This window comes from Coregonus lavaretus, assembly GCF_964263955.1.
Source record: "Coregonus lavaretus genome assembly, chromosome: 22".
NCBI lineage: Eukaryota > Metazoa > Chordata > Actinopteri > Salmoniformes > Salmonidae > Coregonus > Coregonus lavaretus.
In genome coordinates this window covers 11,980,943-11,997,361 of record NC_140009.1, presented here as the reverse complement: position 1 = coordinate 11,997,361, position 16,419 = coordinate 11,980,943, and the positions used below count along the sequence as shown (strand labels likewise).

General features: G+C 42.5%; 1 protein-coding gene across 1 annotated transcript in view; it reads right to left on the bottom strand.

Moving 5' to 3' along the window:
• Nucleotides 1-287: 287 nt before the first annotated feature.
• Nucleotides 288-16,419, bottom strand: part of LOC311149511 (sterile alpha motif domain-containing protein 10-like) — a gene marked incomplete at both ends in the record, with an annotated part of 86,884 nt that continues 70,752 nt past the window's right edge. Inside the window, 3 exons of the mRNA XM_084186696.1 lie at nt 288-340; nt 2,577-2,717; nt 10,340-10,508. Coding sequence (XP_084042822.1) covers nt 288-340; nt 2,577-2,717; nt 10,340-10,508 — 363 coding nt within the window. The remainder of the gene's footprint in view (nt 341-2,576; nt 2,718-10,339; nt 10,509-16,419) is intronic.

Genomic DNA, 16,419 nt, shown 5'->3' with positions numbered 1-16,419 from the left:
AAAAGCCTTGATTAAATGGCATTTCTCATATAGAGGTGCATACATGTATGCAGTAACAAGGAACATTATAAACAGAAAAAGTTAAATTGATTCTAACATTCTATTATCAACATACCTAAATATGGGCGCATGAGGTTCTCATGTAGGGGGAAAGCTGCATCTCCCAGGAAAACATGAGGACTTGGCGTTGTGGTACCTGGCAGGACAGTTGGCGGTGACAAATCAAGGGTTTTCTGCAGCAGTTTAGACCCAAAATAACTCTCTTGAAACACTCCACCATCGGTCTCTCAACCGTATGCCTCTACATCCACCATTGTGAACTTGTAGCGGGCATCACACACTGCCATCAAGATAATGGAGTGGGTGCCTTTGTAGTTTTTGTTGGACTAGCATTGCATACTCCCAATCCGTTGTTCTTTCTCTGTTGAGTTGTCGCACTGACCATCATCTCCGTCTCCGACTCTCGCCTATTATATGTGTTGCTAGGTACATCAAATCTAGTAGATTCAGGGCAATTCGCACAACTTCAATTTTCTCGCCAGTCAAGTGTCTTCTTCTTCTTCTTCTTCTATGATATAACGGCAGTCATTTCTAAATCCTCCTACCTAACTCTATACTTCTGAGAAAATAAAAAAGAGCCCTACTACCTTCTAATAGACCCTCCCCCATCCCCAGAATCCCTTCCAACCCCCCCAACCCCCCCCCCCAACCCCGTCCAACCTCAATGACCCAACCTCAATGACCCTACACTTCAATCTTTCCCTCTCTTCAACATACTTACAACTATATAACAACACATGCTCCACCGTTTCATCGACCATACACTCCAGACACAAACCATTCACATGCTTGCCAACCAAATGTAATGACGAGTTCAATGTACAATGTCCTAAGCGCAATCGAGCAAACACCACCTCTTCCTTCCTAATCTTTGAATCTTGGTCCACCAACCTTTCTTTGGAGGCATATAAATGCCGGCCCTTGGGCTCAGAGTCCCATCTCTTCTGCCAGACATCTATCAAAATGGCTCAGATCTTACATTTGGCCTCACCTCTTCCCAGTGGAATATTGATATCAATTATATCTCGTTTCAAAGCTCTTTTGGCTAACTGGTCTACAATTTCATTCCCTTTCCACCCAGTCAAGTGTCTCTCTGTGTACTCAATTTTATTATTCTCTTCCTTGTTTGGGTGTGTCGTCACTTACCAGCTTATCGGCCTCTACTATCCTGTGGTAATATTTTTTGGCCGTAGATGGCTATTACCAGCGCATCACCCTCTACTCTCCTGGGGTTATGTTGTTTGGCTGTAGATAGCTATTACCAGCTCATCACCCTCTACTGTCCCAGGGGTAATATCGCCGCTTTCCCCTGCTTTTTTTCAAGCAAACGTCTTTTAAGGGAGTACGCGAGCACACTCGTTCGGTTTGCCTAGCCGAGTTTGGCCAGCCGAACCAAAGCATGCGGACGTCTTAACCATCCCCCTCTTTTCACTTCCTCCTTTCCTCATCCCAAGACTCACTACCTCCACCCCCTACCCCCTTAATCACTCCTCTCTCACCTCCCTCACCTCAACCCAGTCTTCACCTCCATCCCTCATCCCTCATCCCCCTTTCACCTCCTCTCCTCTCTACATCCTTCCACCACATATCCCCCCCCATGCCCACCTGTCCCCTTGGTTTTCAGGTGTTTTATAGGGCCACTCAATTAGCTGTCTCTGATAGGACACAGTCAAGGCTTGTTGAACTGGGAAATTAAATTTGCTACTCTATTAACAGAAATGCCCGACACAGCATTTTAATTCTCTCTCTCTTTCTCCCTGTCTTTCTCTATCTCTCTCTCCCTGTCCCTCTCTCTCCCTATCTCTCTCTCTTTTTTACATTTTATTTCTCCGCTTGAGGCCTCCCCATGCTCCGCTTGAGGCCCTCCGCTCGAGGCCACTGTGCCCAGGTTAATGAGAACACAATGTTGACAAAAAAGGCCTCAAAAAAAGTTCATGAATCATACAGCCGAATAATAATTCATAATAGATCAATAATGTATTTATATTCATATACTTACTGTATATTTCATATCAATATTAATATAATCCACGTTTTTCTCATAATAGTAGAAAGTGTCATTAAGGGTCATTAAGTCACATTAATCACCCACAGACTGGTTCATAATAATGGACTATTCCACCCTGACAGAGTAACCCCTCTAATTGTATGTGAAAGTAAATTCGGACTGAGGTTGGGTTTAAGTAGGCTACATTGACATCTGATTTGCAAAACAAAGGACACCTTCATTTCAACGTGTAGCTAAGTATACTATCATTAATCTAATGTTGATTGGATCTTTGGAAGTTTAGAAGTAGTTACCATTAGCCCTATAAATAGGATGCCAAATTCATGATATTAATAATACACTTTTACCTTCCTATATTGTATTTTATACTGCTGTGTTCTATCCTCATTAACAGCTGAATCCAGGTCAGCACACATTGTCTGGATATGTGTGTTTATGGAACACATTACCTGTCCTTAAACACACACGTGCACACAGACTTACGCGCGCACACACACACACTGCTCACCTCTGCTGAGCAGTTGCAGGTTGCGGACCTCCTCTCTGACTTGTAGCTGAAGGACCTGCTGTAGAACCTCCTGTCTCAATGTTTCCTGGACGATGCCCATCCTCTCCAACTTCTCCCCGTTCAACCTCAGCAAAGCACGACCTAGAGAGAGAGAGAGAGAGAGAGAGAGAGAGAGAGAGAGAGAGAGAGAGAGAGAGAGAGAGAGAGAGAGAGAGATTTACGCTGTTGATTTACGTCTAAGGGTTAAGTGTGTTTTCTCTGCTTTTCCTACGAGTCATTATGACACCGAGCAGGATGGCTTAGTGAGGTTTATTCAGCCAGATGATTTAGTGAGGATGTTTTAACTAGAACACCAAGGTGTTAGACCCCCAGGGACACACACTTTTAACATACCATTATCCACAGTAAGCATCACGCTTTACACACACACACACACACACACAAACAAACAAACACAGAGACGACACATGCATGTCTACTTCATTACACACACACACACAAATGGTATGGCCTTGTCCTTCAATCGAGAGGAGAGTGAAGGAATCCATCAAAGCTGTAGCAGCCTAGGTCTACATGATTTGACACATTACTCATACTGTTAGCTCTCCTAATCAATCCATCCATTCTCATTTCCGCCTCTGTATGTGGATACACCTCAAAAGCCCAGCACACACACACACACACACACACACACCCTCTCTGTCCAGCCCTCTCTCTCCCTCCCACCTCAGCCAGTGCGTCTCTCTTTCCTGCCCCCAGAAACATGGTGTCCTAGAAAAGCTGCCCTTGGTTCCTTTGTGTACAAACAAGACAAAGCAGATGAATAGAGCTCCAATCCAATTCCCCTCCGACAGACTTAATACAGAGCCTAATAATGGCCTGCAGATAGAGATAGCAGCTAGCGCCTTCAAAGAGGTGAGAATAAAGGGAGAAGGGAGAAGAAAACTGTTTCTGTGGAAACCGTTTCGTTCAACGCACCGACACGGTTAATTGGTGATAAACAAGTTCTGAGGGCAAAAGGGAGACATTTCTGTCATGGCCGCTACAATATGGACACTTAATGTTAGAACAGAGCACAGTAAGTGAATCTTTTGTATTTTAACAATTATTTTGGAGAGAAATGAAAGTAGAGTTTCTGAGGTTTCCAAAACCGTATTGCACGTAGTTATTAGACACAGTTAGACACGGTTAGACAGAGCCCCGCTGTGGTTAATTGTTAAACTGAGAACCCTATGGCTGTATGGCATAGCTATACAGCTATGGTCCAGGGTGTAGCTTAAGACGCGCACTAACAAGCATGACCAGTACTGTCGTGCGGGCGTGCTGATGGCACACACACACTTCTGACCTTGATCCTGTACATTAAATATTCTGTAACAGATTGTGGTAAACATTTCTTATGGGCGGGCAGACGGGTAGGCAGGCAGGGTAAAAGGATACGATGCAAAAATGTTGGTTTTAAGAAAGAAGGATAGTGCAGGTAGCAGTGGTTATTTACACTGAGTATACAAAACATTAAGGATACCTGCTCTTTCCATGACAGACTGACCAGGTGAATCCAGGTGAAAGCTATGATCCCTTATTGACACATGCCCTGAGTGCCTGGGTCAGTAATTCGGTCATGATTACTACAAGGTTTAGATAGCTGGCTAAATTAACTTACCTAGCAAAACAAATAATAATACTGAGATGGGCTTATTGAGTGACTGTCAGTGACTGACATAACAAGAGAAAAACTGCTGATGCACAACCACATTTCGAAATTGCACCTTGTGTATTCTACTATTTCTTACTCTCAACAGTAAATTGAGACCCTGACTGAATTACAAAAAAATTATGAAAATCTGTGGTAAAAAAGCATCCACTTACGTCGCTTATTGGTAGGGCTGGCCCTGGCTAAACCATTGCCTTCTAAACCATTGCCTCAACAAGCATGGTTGCACATAACCAAGTAACTGGTTGAAAACTATTTTACCCGACACAGAGGTTGTATTGGGCTAAAATATCTACCAAAGACTAATAACCATCCTCAGATTCGCACAGGCCTTTCTAACTCGACCTGTACATTTAATAGCAGAGATCTCAATAACCAAAATAATACATTCAATGACAAAATCCACAGGAAAAGTGGTGCACGCTTCTCGAGCAACTGTGGATGTAGGCCTACATACATGCACACGTCTGCAGGTGTGCCTCGTATAGAACGCGGACGTACACGAGCGGAGCTCCGAGAAGCGGCAACAAACACAAAGCACTCAACTCTAACTAATGCAATTGTAAACTGAGGGAATGTGATGAGGTGGTGTTGAAGGAGTCAGGCGGAGGAGGGTAAATCACAGAATAACAGGCTTTAATCCGCAAAATATAGGTTTACGCAGAAATGCGTCAAACACACTCCAGGGCACAAAACAGGCTCACTGGAAAATACAAGGCACACAGGAAATACTCCAGTCGATACACAATACACGAGCTCCACGAGCTTCACTAACCTCCACAATAAACAATCACCCACACAGACAAGGAAGCAGAGGGAACACTTATACCATGACTAATGAGGGATAAGGACCAGGTGTGTGTGATTGAAGACAAGACAAATGGAGTGATGATAAATGGATCGGCAGTAGCTAGTAAGCCGGTGACGCCGAACGCCAAAACCTGCCCGAACAAGGAGGGGAGGCAGCCTCGGCGGAAGTCGTGACAGGGAAAATACGTTCACTTGAATTACATGGGCATTTGCTAGCAATAGGTCATGGGAGTAGCCTAATTAATAGCATCAAACACATCTGTATAACAGCCTACTCTAAATATCATGTTTGTTGGAGAGTGGGGCAGATTTCGCCATCACATTGGTTAGTACTATACCCTTCACAGGCAGATTTATAGCTGCACAGAAATCCTATAATTCACCTATAATTCAGGTTCTATATGTAATTCTATGGCTAGCTGATTCTCTATTTACCAGGTCACTGGTGCTGTCTATAGCTTCCACATTTTATACACATAATGAGACAAACTGACTGCACCTGTGTGTGTGTCTGTATGTGTGTGTGTGTGTGTCTGTGTGTGTGTGTGTCTGTGTGTGTGTGTGTGTGTGTGTGTGTGTGTGTGTGTGCATGTCTGTGTGTGTGTGTGTTCATGCATTTGCTAGTGTCTGTAATATAATATATAAATATAATAAATAAATAAATAAATAAAAGAGATATGATCTGCTGTTGCTGGGTTATCTGTAACCCTGAGGCAGACAAACACTGTGTGTGTGTGTGTGTGTGCGTGTGCGTGTGCGTGTGCGTGTGTGTGTGCGTGTATCAAGGTAAAGAGTGACTTAGTGAGTGATGGCTGACTGCAGTTTAGAAAAGAAATCTGTTCTCTGTGAGTGGCTCTGAAAGGGACCTGTTCTGTGCTGTCTGACTCAAGGCTAAGAGAACTGAGCGCTCATATACAGTACGTACTGTGTGTGCGTGCGTGTGTGCGTGTGTGAGTGTGTGTGTGCGTGGATGTGTTGTTAGCAATATGTATGCTGCATGTGTGTGCGAATCCAGAACACCGTAGACTGTGGATGTGTTGTTAGCAATGTGTATGCTGCATGTGTGTGCGAATCCAGAACACCGTAGACTATGTCCGCTTCAACAGCTTTCCTTTTCTTTCACAAAAACAAAGTGTTCCTTTCTTAGCTTGTACTGCATGAATGGTCTTTAAATCGTCTTGTGAGAGATTTGGGTGTAAACCATTTCTTAAGTCCCGCAGCTGAAAAAGCGAAGCTGTGGAACCAGCTAAGGAACTAAAAATACAACTTGTGTGAGATTTGGTTTCTCAGGCTAAGCCTTTTCAGAGACCTGTCTGAATTGGTCCCAACTCTCTGAGTACAGGAGCTTCAGTTCTCTGGGCGGTGGAGAGTAGCGGAGTGTAGAGAAGGTATCTTGCAAAACTAGGCTCAGGTGATGAATAAACTTGCTTGAGATCTGAAGCTCAGGGAGCTACCATAATGCCTGTCTGTATAGTGCCTTCAGAAAGTATTCACACCCCTTGACTTTTTCCAATTATGTTGTGTTACAGCCTGAATTTAAAATGGATTACATTTTGTTTTTTTTGTCACTGGCCTACACACAATATCACATAATGTCAAAGTGGAATTATGTTTTTAGAAATGTTTACAAATTAACAAAAAATGAAGAGCTGAAATGTCTTGAGTCAATAAGTATTCAACCCCATTGTTATGGCAAGCCTAAATAAGTTCAGGAGTAAAAATATGCTTAACAAGTTACTTTATAAGTTGCATGGACTCACTCTGTGTGCAATACTAGTGTTTAACATGATTTTTGTATGACTACCTCATCTCTGTACCCCACACATACAATTATCTGTAAGGTCCCTCAGTCGAGCAGTGAATTTCAAACACAGATTCAACCACAAAGACCAGGGAGGTTTTCCAATGCCTTGCACAGAAGGGCACCTATTGGTAGATGGGTAAAAAAAAAGCAGACATTGAATATCCCTTTGAGCATAAAGAAGTCATTAAATACACTTTGGATACCCAGTCACTACAAAGATACAGGCGTCCTTCCTAACTCGGTTGCCAGAGAGGAAGGAAACCAGTCAGGGATTCACCATGAGGCCAATGGTGACTTTAAAACAGTTACAGACTATAATGGCTGTGATAGGAGAAAACTGAGGATGGATCAACAACATTGTTGTTACACCACAATACTAACCTAATTGACAGAGTGAAAAGAAGGAAGCCTGTACAGAATACAAATATTTCAAAACATGCATCCTGTTTGCAACAAGGCACTGAAGTGTTACTGCAAAAAATGTGGCAAAGCAATTAACTTTTTATCCTGAATACAAAGTGTTATGTTTAGGGCAAATCCAATACAAAACATTACTGAGTACCACTCCTAAAATGTTCAAGCATAGTGTTGGCTGCATCATGTTTTGGGTATGCTTGTAATCATTAAGGACTGGGGAGTTTTTCAGGATAAAAAATAAACGGAATGGAGCTAGGCACAGGCAAAATCCTAGAGGAAAACCTGGTTCAGTCTGCTTTCCACCAGACACTGGGAGATTAATTCAGGGGGGTATACAGAATATAGCCCTATTTGGTTAAAGACCAAGTCCATATTATGGCAAGAACAGCTCAAATAAGCAAAGAGAAATGACAGTCCATCATTACTTTAAGACATGAAGGTCAGTCAATACGGAACATTTCAAGAACTTTTAAAGTTTCTTCAAGTGCAGTCGCAAAAACCATCAAGCGCTATGATGAAACTGCCTCTCATGAGGACCGCCACAGGAATGGAAGACCCAGAGTTACCTCTGCTGCAGAGGATAAGTTCATTAGAGTTACCAGCCTCAGAAATTGCAGCCCAAATAAATGCTTCACAGAGTTCAAGTCACAGACACATCTCAAGATCAATTGTTCAGAGGAGACTGTGTGAATCAGGCCTTCGTGGTCGAATTGCTGGTAGAGCACGGTGCTTGTAACGCCAAGGTAGTGGGTTCGATCCCCGGGACCACCCTTACACAAAAAAAAAAATGTATGCACGCATGACTGTAAGTCCCTTTGGATAAAAGCGTCTGCTAAATGGCATATTATTATTATATTATTAAACCACTACTAAAGGACACCAATAAGAAGAAGAGACTTGCTTGGGCCAAGAAACACGAGCAATAGACATTAGACCGATGGAAATGTGTCCTTTTTTTGGTTCCAACCGCTGTGTCTTTGTGAGATGCGGTGTGGGTGAACGGATGATCTACGCATGTGTATTTCCCACCGTAAAGCATGGAGGAGGAGGTGTTATGGTGTGGGGGTGCTTTGCTGGTGATACTGTCTGTGATTTATTTAGAATTCAAGGCACATTTAACCAGCATGGCTACCACAGCATTCTGCAGCGATACGCCATCCCATCTGGTTTGGGCTTGGTGGGACTATCATTTGTTTTTCAACAGGACAATGACACAACACACCTCCAGGCTGTTTAAGGGCTATTTTACCAAGAAGGAGAGTGATGGAGTGCTGCATCAGATGACTTGGCCTCCAGAATCCCCCGACCTCAACCCAATTGAGATGGTTTGGGATGAGTCAGACCGCAGAGTGAAGGAAAAGCAGCCAACAAGTGCTCAGCATATGTGGGAACTCCTTCAAGACTGTTGGAAAAGCATTCCAGGTGAAGCTGGTTGAGAGAATGCCAAGAGTGTGCAAAGCTGTCATCAAGGCAAAGGGTGGCTCCTTTGAAGAATCTCAAATATTAAATATAGTTTGATTTCTTTAAAACTTTTTTAGTTACTACATGATTCCATATGTATTATTTCATAGTTTTGATGTAGAAAATAGTAAAAATAAAGAAAAAACCCTTGAATGAGTAGGTGTGTCCAAACGTTTGACTGGTACTGTACATCTACTTGGAAATCTATGGCAAGACCTGAAAATGGTTGTTTAGCAATGATCAAAAACCAATTTGACAGAGCTTGAAGAATTTTGAAAAGAATAATGGACAAATGTTGCACAATCCAGGTGTGGCAAGCTCTTAGAGACTTACCCAGAAAGACGCATAGCTGTAATCACTGCCAAAAGTGCTTCTACAAAGTATTGGCTCAGCAGTGTGAATACTTATGTAAATGAGATATTTCTGTACTTCGTTTTCAATAAATATGCTAAAATTTCAAAGACATGTTTTCACTTTGTCATTATGGAGTATTGTGTGTAGATGGGTGAGAAAAAAATATATTTAATCAATTTTGAATTAAGGCTGTAACACAACAAAATGTGGAATAAGTCAAGGGGTATGAATACTTTCTGAAGGCACTGTATATTTTCTTTGTGAGTGTTCTCACTGAGCTGTGTTCTCTCTCTCTCTCTCTCTCTCTCTCTCGCTCTATCTCTGTCTCTCTCTCTCTTTCCAGGGCTCCTCCACGCTTTAAGGGCTACCAGCAGCAAGACAGCTAGCAGTTGCTTCACTACCTTCTGTGAGAGTGGAGCAGACCAAGGTGAGCTACACATTACCTGTGATAGCGTGGTGGGATAAGGTTTCTACACATTACCTGTGATAGCATGGTGGGAGAAGGTTTCTACACATTACCTGTGATTGCGTGGTGGGAGAAGGTTTCTACACATTACCTGTGATTGCGTGGTGGGAGTAGGTTTCTACACATTACCTGTGATAGTGTGGTGGGAGAAGGTTTCTACACATTACCTGTGATTGCGTGGTGGGAGAAGGTTTCTACACATTACCTGTGATAGCGTGGTGGGAGAAGGTTTCTACACATTACCTGTGATTGTGTGGTGGGAGAAGGCTTCTACACATTACCTGTGATAGTGTGGTGGGAGAAGGTTTCTACACATTACCTGTGATTGCGTGGTGGGAGAAGGTTTCTACACATTACCTGTGATTGCGTGGTGGGAGAAGGTTTCTACACATTACCTGTGATAGTGTGGTGGGAGAAGGTTTCTACACATTACCTGTGATTACGTGGTGGGAGAAGGTTTCTACATATTACCTGTGATAGCGTGATGGGAGAAGGTTTCTACACATTACCTGTGATTGCGTGGTGGGAGAAGGTTTCTACATATTACCTGTGATTGCATGGTGGGAGAAGGTTTCTACACATTACCTGTGATAGCGTGGTGGGAGAAGGTTTCTACACATTACCTGTGATAGCATGGTGGGAGAAGGTTTCTACACATTACCTGTGATGGCGTGGTGGGAGAAGGTTTCTACACATTACCTGTGATTGCGTGGTGGGAGAAGGTTTCTACACATTACCTGTGATTGCGTGGTGGGAGAAGGCTTCTACGTAGGTTAGGTAGTTGTGGGGACAGTGTTTCTTCAGCCACTTGCAGACATCCTGTTGGGTCCACAGCACCACTGGTTTGGACAGACTGGACAGAGTAGGACTGGTGTGGTACACAGTGAAGGCTTCGCCTGGATGCAGCTGAAACACACAGAGTATGGGGGTTACAATGTGTGTGTGTGTGTGTGTGTGTGTGTGTGTGTGTGTGTGTGTGTGTGTGTGTGTGTGTGTGTGTGTGTGTGTGTGTGTGTGTGTGTGTGTGTGTGTGTGTGTGTGTGTGTGTGTGTGTGAACATGGAAGCAAGCATCAAGGAGACAGAGGTCATGATTTTTTATTTTGTTGTGTCAGTGCACTCTGTGTTGTGACTGAGTGATTGTGTGTGAAGATTATTTGTGGTGACTGAGTGATTGTGTGTGAACATTATCTGTTGTGACTGAGTGATTGTGTGTGAACATTATTTGTGGGGACTGAGTGATTGTGTGTGAACATTATTTGTGGGGACTGAGTGATTGTGTGTGAACATTATTTGTGCTGGCTGAGTGATTGTGTGTGAACATTATTTGTGGTGACTGAGTGATTGTGTGTGAACTTTATTTGTGGTGACTGAGTGATTGTGCGTGAACATTATTTGTGGTGACTGAGTGATTGTGTGTGAACATTATTTGTGGTGACTGAGTGATTGTGTGTGAACATTATTTGTGGGGACTGAGTGATTGTGTGTGAACATTATTTGTGCTGGCTGAGTGATTGTGTGTGAACATTATTTGTGGTGACTGAGTGTGTGTGTCATTTTGTATTTTTCCAGGTCAGCTGCCGTAGTGCTTTCAGCAGTGTGATGGCTGTGGCCACTGCTGCATGAGATCTGCCAATGTCTCTTACCCTAACCCTTACCCCTTACCCCTAACCCTAATTCTAACCCCTAAGCCTAAAATAGCCTTTTTATTTGTTGGGACCAACGAAATGTCCCCACTTGTCTGAATTTTACCTTGTTTTACTATCCTTGTGAGGAGTTCTGGTCCCCAAAAGGATAGTAAAACCAAACACACACACACAAAACACACACTCACCATCTCTGCCCCCAGTCCTTTATTCAGCTGGCATAATTACTGAGTTTAATATGTCCATTCATAAGGTCATTGACCATTAATAAGGTCAGACCAGAGCCAGCATCTCTCTGATGGATTCATGGATTACATTTATACATGCCACCTATTAATCCAGCCTGTGATTGGCCCAATGCTTGAAGCAAGGCAATTGGCCTTAATTTCCCTGAAATCTGTCACATAAACAGGGTTTAAATAGCCTCTCCACCATGACTCAACTTGATACTACCACATTCACTGACACACACACACACACACACACACACACACGAGCATGTGCATGCATAGACACACAAACCCTACTAATCACTGGCTGAGACTCTATCAGGACTTCTCAAAAGCCTTGTTTACACTGCAGGCCTTCATGCTCAAGTTTTGTTTTCAAAATCAGTTTTGGAATACTGACTGTCCAAACAGCAAGTTACAAGTGACCAAATCGGAATTGTATGTATTCAGACAGCAATCATTTGCTGACATGGCTACACTAATTGTCATAGTAATGATGGGTGTGTGCACAGTGGTGTAGGCTGATTGGTGGTGGTGCTGCTGCTTCCTATCACTCAGAAGTTATGTAGCAGGCTAAGGTGATAGTAGGGCTGTTACGGTAACCGTATTACTGCCACACCGGCGGTCACGAGTCATGACCGGTCACCGCCACACCGGCGGTCATGAGTCATGACCGCAGTCAAATTCCACGTGACCATTTAATCACGGTAACTAGGCTTCTCCAAAACTGTGCTCTGAAGCTGCTGATGGTCATTAGTAGCCTACCAAACTTGCTAACTGCCAGTCGCTAATGGCCTGGTACTCAGAGATCTAATGTCCCTCTAATCACTCTAAAATCAATGCAAATGAAATTGAAAATCAAATCAAACACTTCATGAGTGCCCATGAGCTCATGTTGCGCAACATTTCTATAGGCTATGCAATTGTGTGAGAAAACAGAGTTTTGATGGCCTCTATTAAAAAGAGGAGGATCCCATCAGCTTTCTATAGGCTAGGCCTACTATATTTATTTCTCAACTTTCCTAATATTAAGCACATTGCTTCGCTTTACAACAGGAGTATAGCCTACCTGGCTGGCATGAAAATGAACCGTGTGAAAAGCGTCCTCCATTCGCTATTTAAGTACATAGATGACATGTATTTTTTCCCCATGCCCCTGTTCCGACAGGTGCATGATAATGGTCCATCCTAAATCAAAACTAATTTCACACATATTATTTAGTATATGTAAAGACAAGATTAAATTAAGAATAGTCTGATTGGTGACAATATTATCACTTGTGAATGATGTATTATCATATGTGAATTATGCCCAGCATTTGCAGTAAGACAAGAAACAGCACATGCCTTTTTTTGTGCGACTTTTTCAAATCATAGTCAAACACCTCATGTAGCCTAACCCATGGGCCTATATGCTTTGATAAGGTTTATACCACAACAAAAGTGGCCAAATAACTCCAAATGTAGCCTATAGACCTAGGACACCTGGAACATGGTTAGAGAGCACATAGCCTACAGAGCCGAGTGAAACGTGTTCTTATAAGCCCAGTCATTGTGCAATAGCATGTGAAAACAGAGTTTTGACTGGCCACTATTTAAAAGAGGATCCCAGCTTTCTCGTGCTGCTATATTTATTGCTAAATTCTTAGAATGAAGCACATTAATCCGCTTTATAACCTGGCATACATAGGCGGTGCGTGAGTTTCAAGTTTCACCATAAAAATTGAACTTTATAATAAAGCATTCCATGCATCATCGCATTTGCAGACCTATGTAAGATAGCCTACTATTATGAATGTCATGAGTAGATTGGATAGTCATAATTTAGGCTAATAATATAACTCAATCACTGTGCACAAAAAAATACTGTTCAATGCATGGCTGAGAGAGTATAGTGTAGAGTAGGCCTAGGCTATATCAGATACGTTTCTTCTTTCTTTGCAAGGTAAAAATGTGGCCTTTTATAAACACATTTCATGCAATTCAACTACACTTTATATGACTGGAGACATTAGCAGAATCTTTTTTAATATGACAAATTACAGGGTAGCTTCCTCTGCTGACATTGACAAACAGATTAATAACAATGACATTGTCCATATAATAGGCCTACGAGAAGGGGAGACACAAATAGAATATGACATCCATCTAAACTGGAGGAGGAAATTGTTGTCAAAAAACAAACCTTTAAGTAGCACTGACCTAACAATGATAAATAGTGAATATGCGCAGTACACACTGACCTGGGATATTGCTGATGCTCTCCGCTGGTGCCAATAAGATAGGCTATACTGTTTTGATAACTAAAAGACAGATTAGTCTTTTCATTGTCTTCTCTTTACAGCAATAACCATTTGCTTTCCAAACTATGTTTTCCTACGATTGTATTTTGAAATATTGCAATATGCCTGGCTTGGCCTCTCTACTTTTCACAGACAGTCGCAACTCAACAATAACCTGCCCAATAACCTGCCTTTCCTTTCAACTATTGGCAATACGATTTAAAACAATCCACAACTGATACTGAACAAAAATATAAACGCATCATGCAACAATTTCAATGATTTTACTGAGTTACAGTTCATATAAAGAAATCAGTCAATTGAAATAAATTTATTAGGCCCTAATCTATGGATTTCACATGACTGGGGAGCCAGGCCCAGCCAAACAGAATTAGTTTTTCCCCACAAAAGGGCTTTATTACAGACAGAAATACTCCTCAGTTTCATCAGCTGTCCGGGTCTCAGACGATCCCGCAGGTGAAGAAGCCGGATGTGGAGGTCCTGGGCTGGCGTGGTTACACGTGGTCTGCGGTTGTGAGGCCAGTTGGACGTACTGCCAAATTCTCTAAAACGACGTTGGAGGCGGCTTATGGTAGAGAAATTAACATTCAATTCTCTGGCAACACCTCTGGTGGACATTCCTGCAGTCAGCATACCAATAGCACGCTCCCTCTAAACTTGTGACATCTGTGGCATTGTGTTGTGTGGCCTTTTATTGTCCCCAGTACAAGGTGCACCAGTGTAATGATCATGCTGTTTAATCAGCTTCTTGATATGCCACACCTGTCGGGTGGATGGATTATCTTGGCAAAGGAGAAATGCTCACTAACAGCGATGTAAACACATTTGTGAACAAACTTTGAGAGAAATAAGCTTTTTGTGCATATGGAATATTTCGGGGATCTTTTATTTCAATTCATGAAACATGGGACCAACACTTTACATGTTGCGTTTATATTTTTGTTCCGAATATATAAAAAAGAAGCTAATGATCCTCTGTGGCCAAATCATGCTTTAGTAGCATTTTGAATGATTTAATTTACAGTGCATTCGGAAAGTATTCAGACCCCTTCCGTTTTTCCACATTTTGTTACGTTACAGCCTTATTCTAAAATGGATTAAAAAAAAAAATTCCTTATCAATTTACACACAATACCCCATAATGACCAATCGAAAACAGTTTTTTAGAAATGTTTGCAAATTTGTTAAAATAAAAAAACAGAAATACCTTATTTACATAATTATTCAGACCCTTCTCTATGAGACTTGAAATTGAGCTGAGGTGCATCCTGTTTCCATTGATCAGCATTAAGATGTTTATACAACTTAATTGGAGTGCACCTGTGGTAAATTCAAATGATTGGACATGATTTGGAAAGGCACACACCTGTCTATATAAGGTCCCACAGTTGACAGTGCATGTCAGAGCAAAAACCGAGCCTTGAGGTCAAACGAATTGTCCGTAGAGCTCCGAGACAGGATTTTGTCGAGGCACAGATCTAGGAAAGGGTACCAAAAAATGTCTGCAGCATTGAAGGTCCCCAAGAACACAGTGGCCTCCATCATTCTTAAATGGAATACGTTTGGAACCGCCAAGACTCTTCCTAAAGCTGGCCGCCCGGCCAAACTGAGCAATCGAGGGAGAAGGGCTTGCTCAGGGAGGTGACCAAGAATCAAATGGTCACTCTGACAGAGCTCCAGAGTTCCTCTGTGGAGATGGGAGAACCTTCCACAAGGACAACCATCTCTGCAGCACTCCACCAATCAGGCCTTTATGGTAGAGTGGCCAGACGGAAGCCACTCCTCAGTAAAAGGCACATGATAGCCTGCTTGTAGTTTGCCAAAAGGCCCCTAAAGGACTCTCAGACCATGAGAAACAAGATTCTCTGGTCTGATGAAACCAAGATTTAACTATTTGGCCTGAATATCAAGCGTCACGTCTGGAGGAAACATGGTACCATCCCTACGATGAAGCATGGTGGTGGCAGCATCATGCTGTGGGGATGTTTTTCAGCGGAAGGGATTGGGAGACTAGTCAGGATCGAGGGAAAGATGAACAGAGAAAAGTATAGTGAGATCCTTGATGAGAACCTGCTCCAGAGTGCTCAGGACCTCAGAGTAGGGCGAAGGTTCACCTTCCAACAGGACAACGACCCTAAGCACACAGCCAAGACAACGCAGGAGTGTCTTCGGGACAAGTCTCTGAATGTCCTTGAGTGGCCCAGCCTCGACTTGAACCTGATCGAACATCTCTGGAGAGACCTGAAAATAGCTGTGCAGCGATGCTCCCCATCCAACCTAACAGAGCATGAGAGGATCTGCAGAGAAGAATGGGAGAAACTCCCCAAATACAGGTGTGCCAAGCTTGTAGCGTCATACCCAAGAAGACTCGAGGCTGTAATCGCTGCTAAAGGTGCTTCAACAAAGTACTGAGTAAAGGGTCTGAATACTTATGGAAATTTGCCTAACATTCTAAAATCATTTTTTTGCTTTGTCATTAAGGTGTATTGTGTGTAGATTTATGAGGAAAATTTTTTATTTAATAAATTTTATAATAAGGCTGTAACGTAACAAAATGTGGAAAAACTCAAGGGGTCTCAATACTTTCCGAATGCACTGTATTTTTGTATAGACAGGAATAGGCTAATTAGGCTATATCGT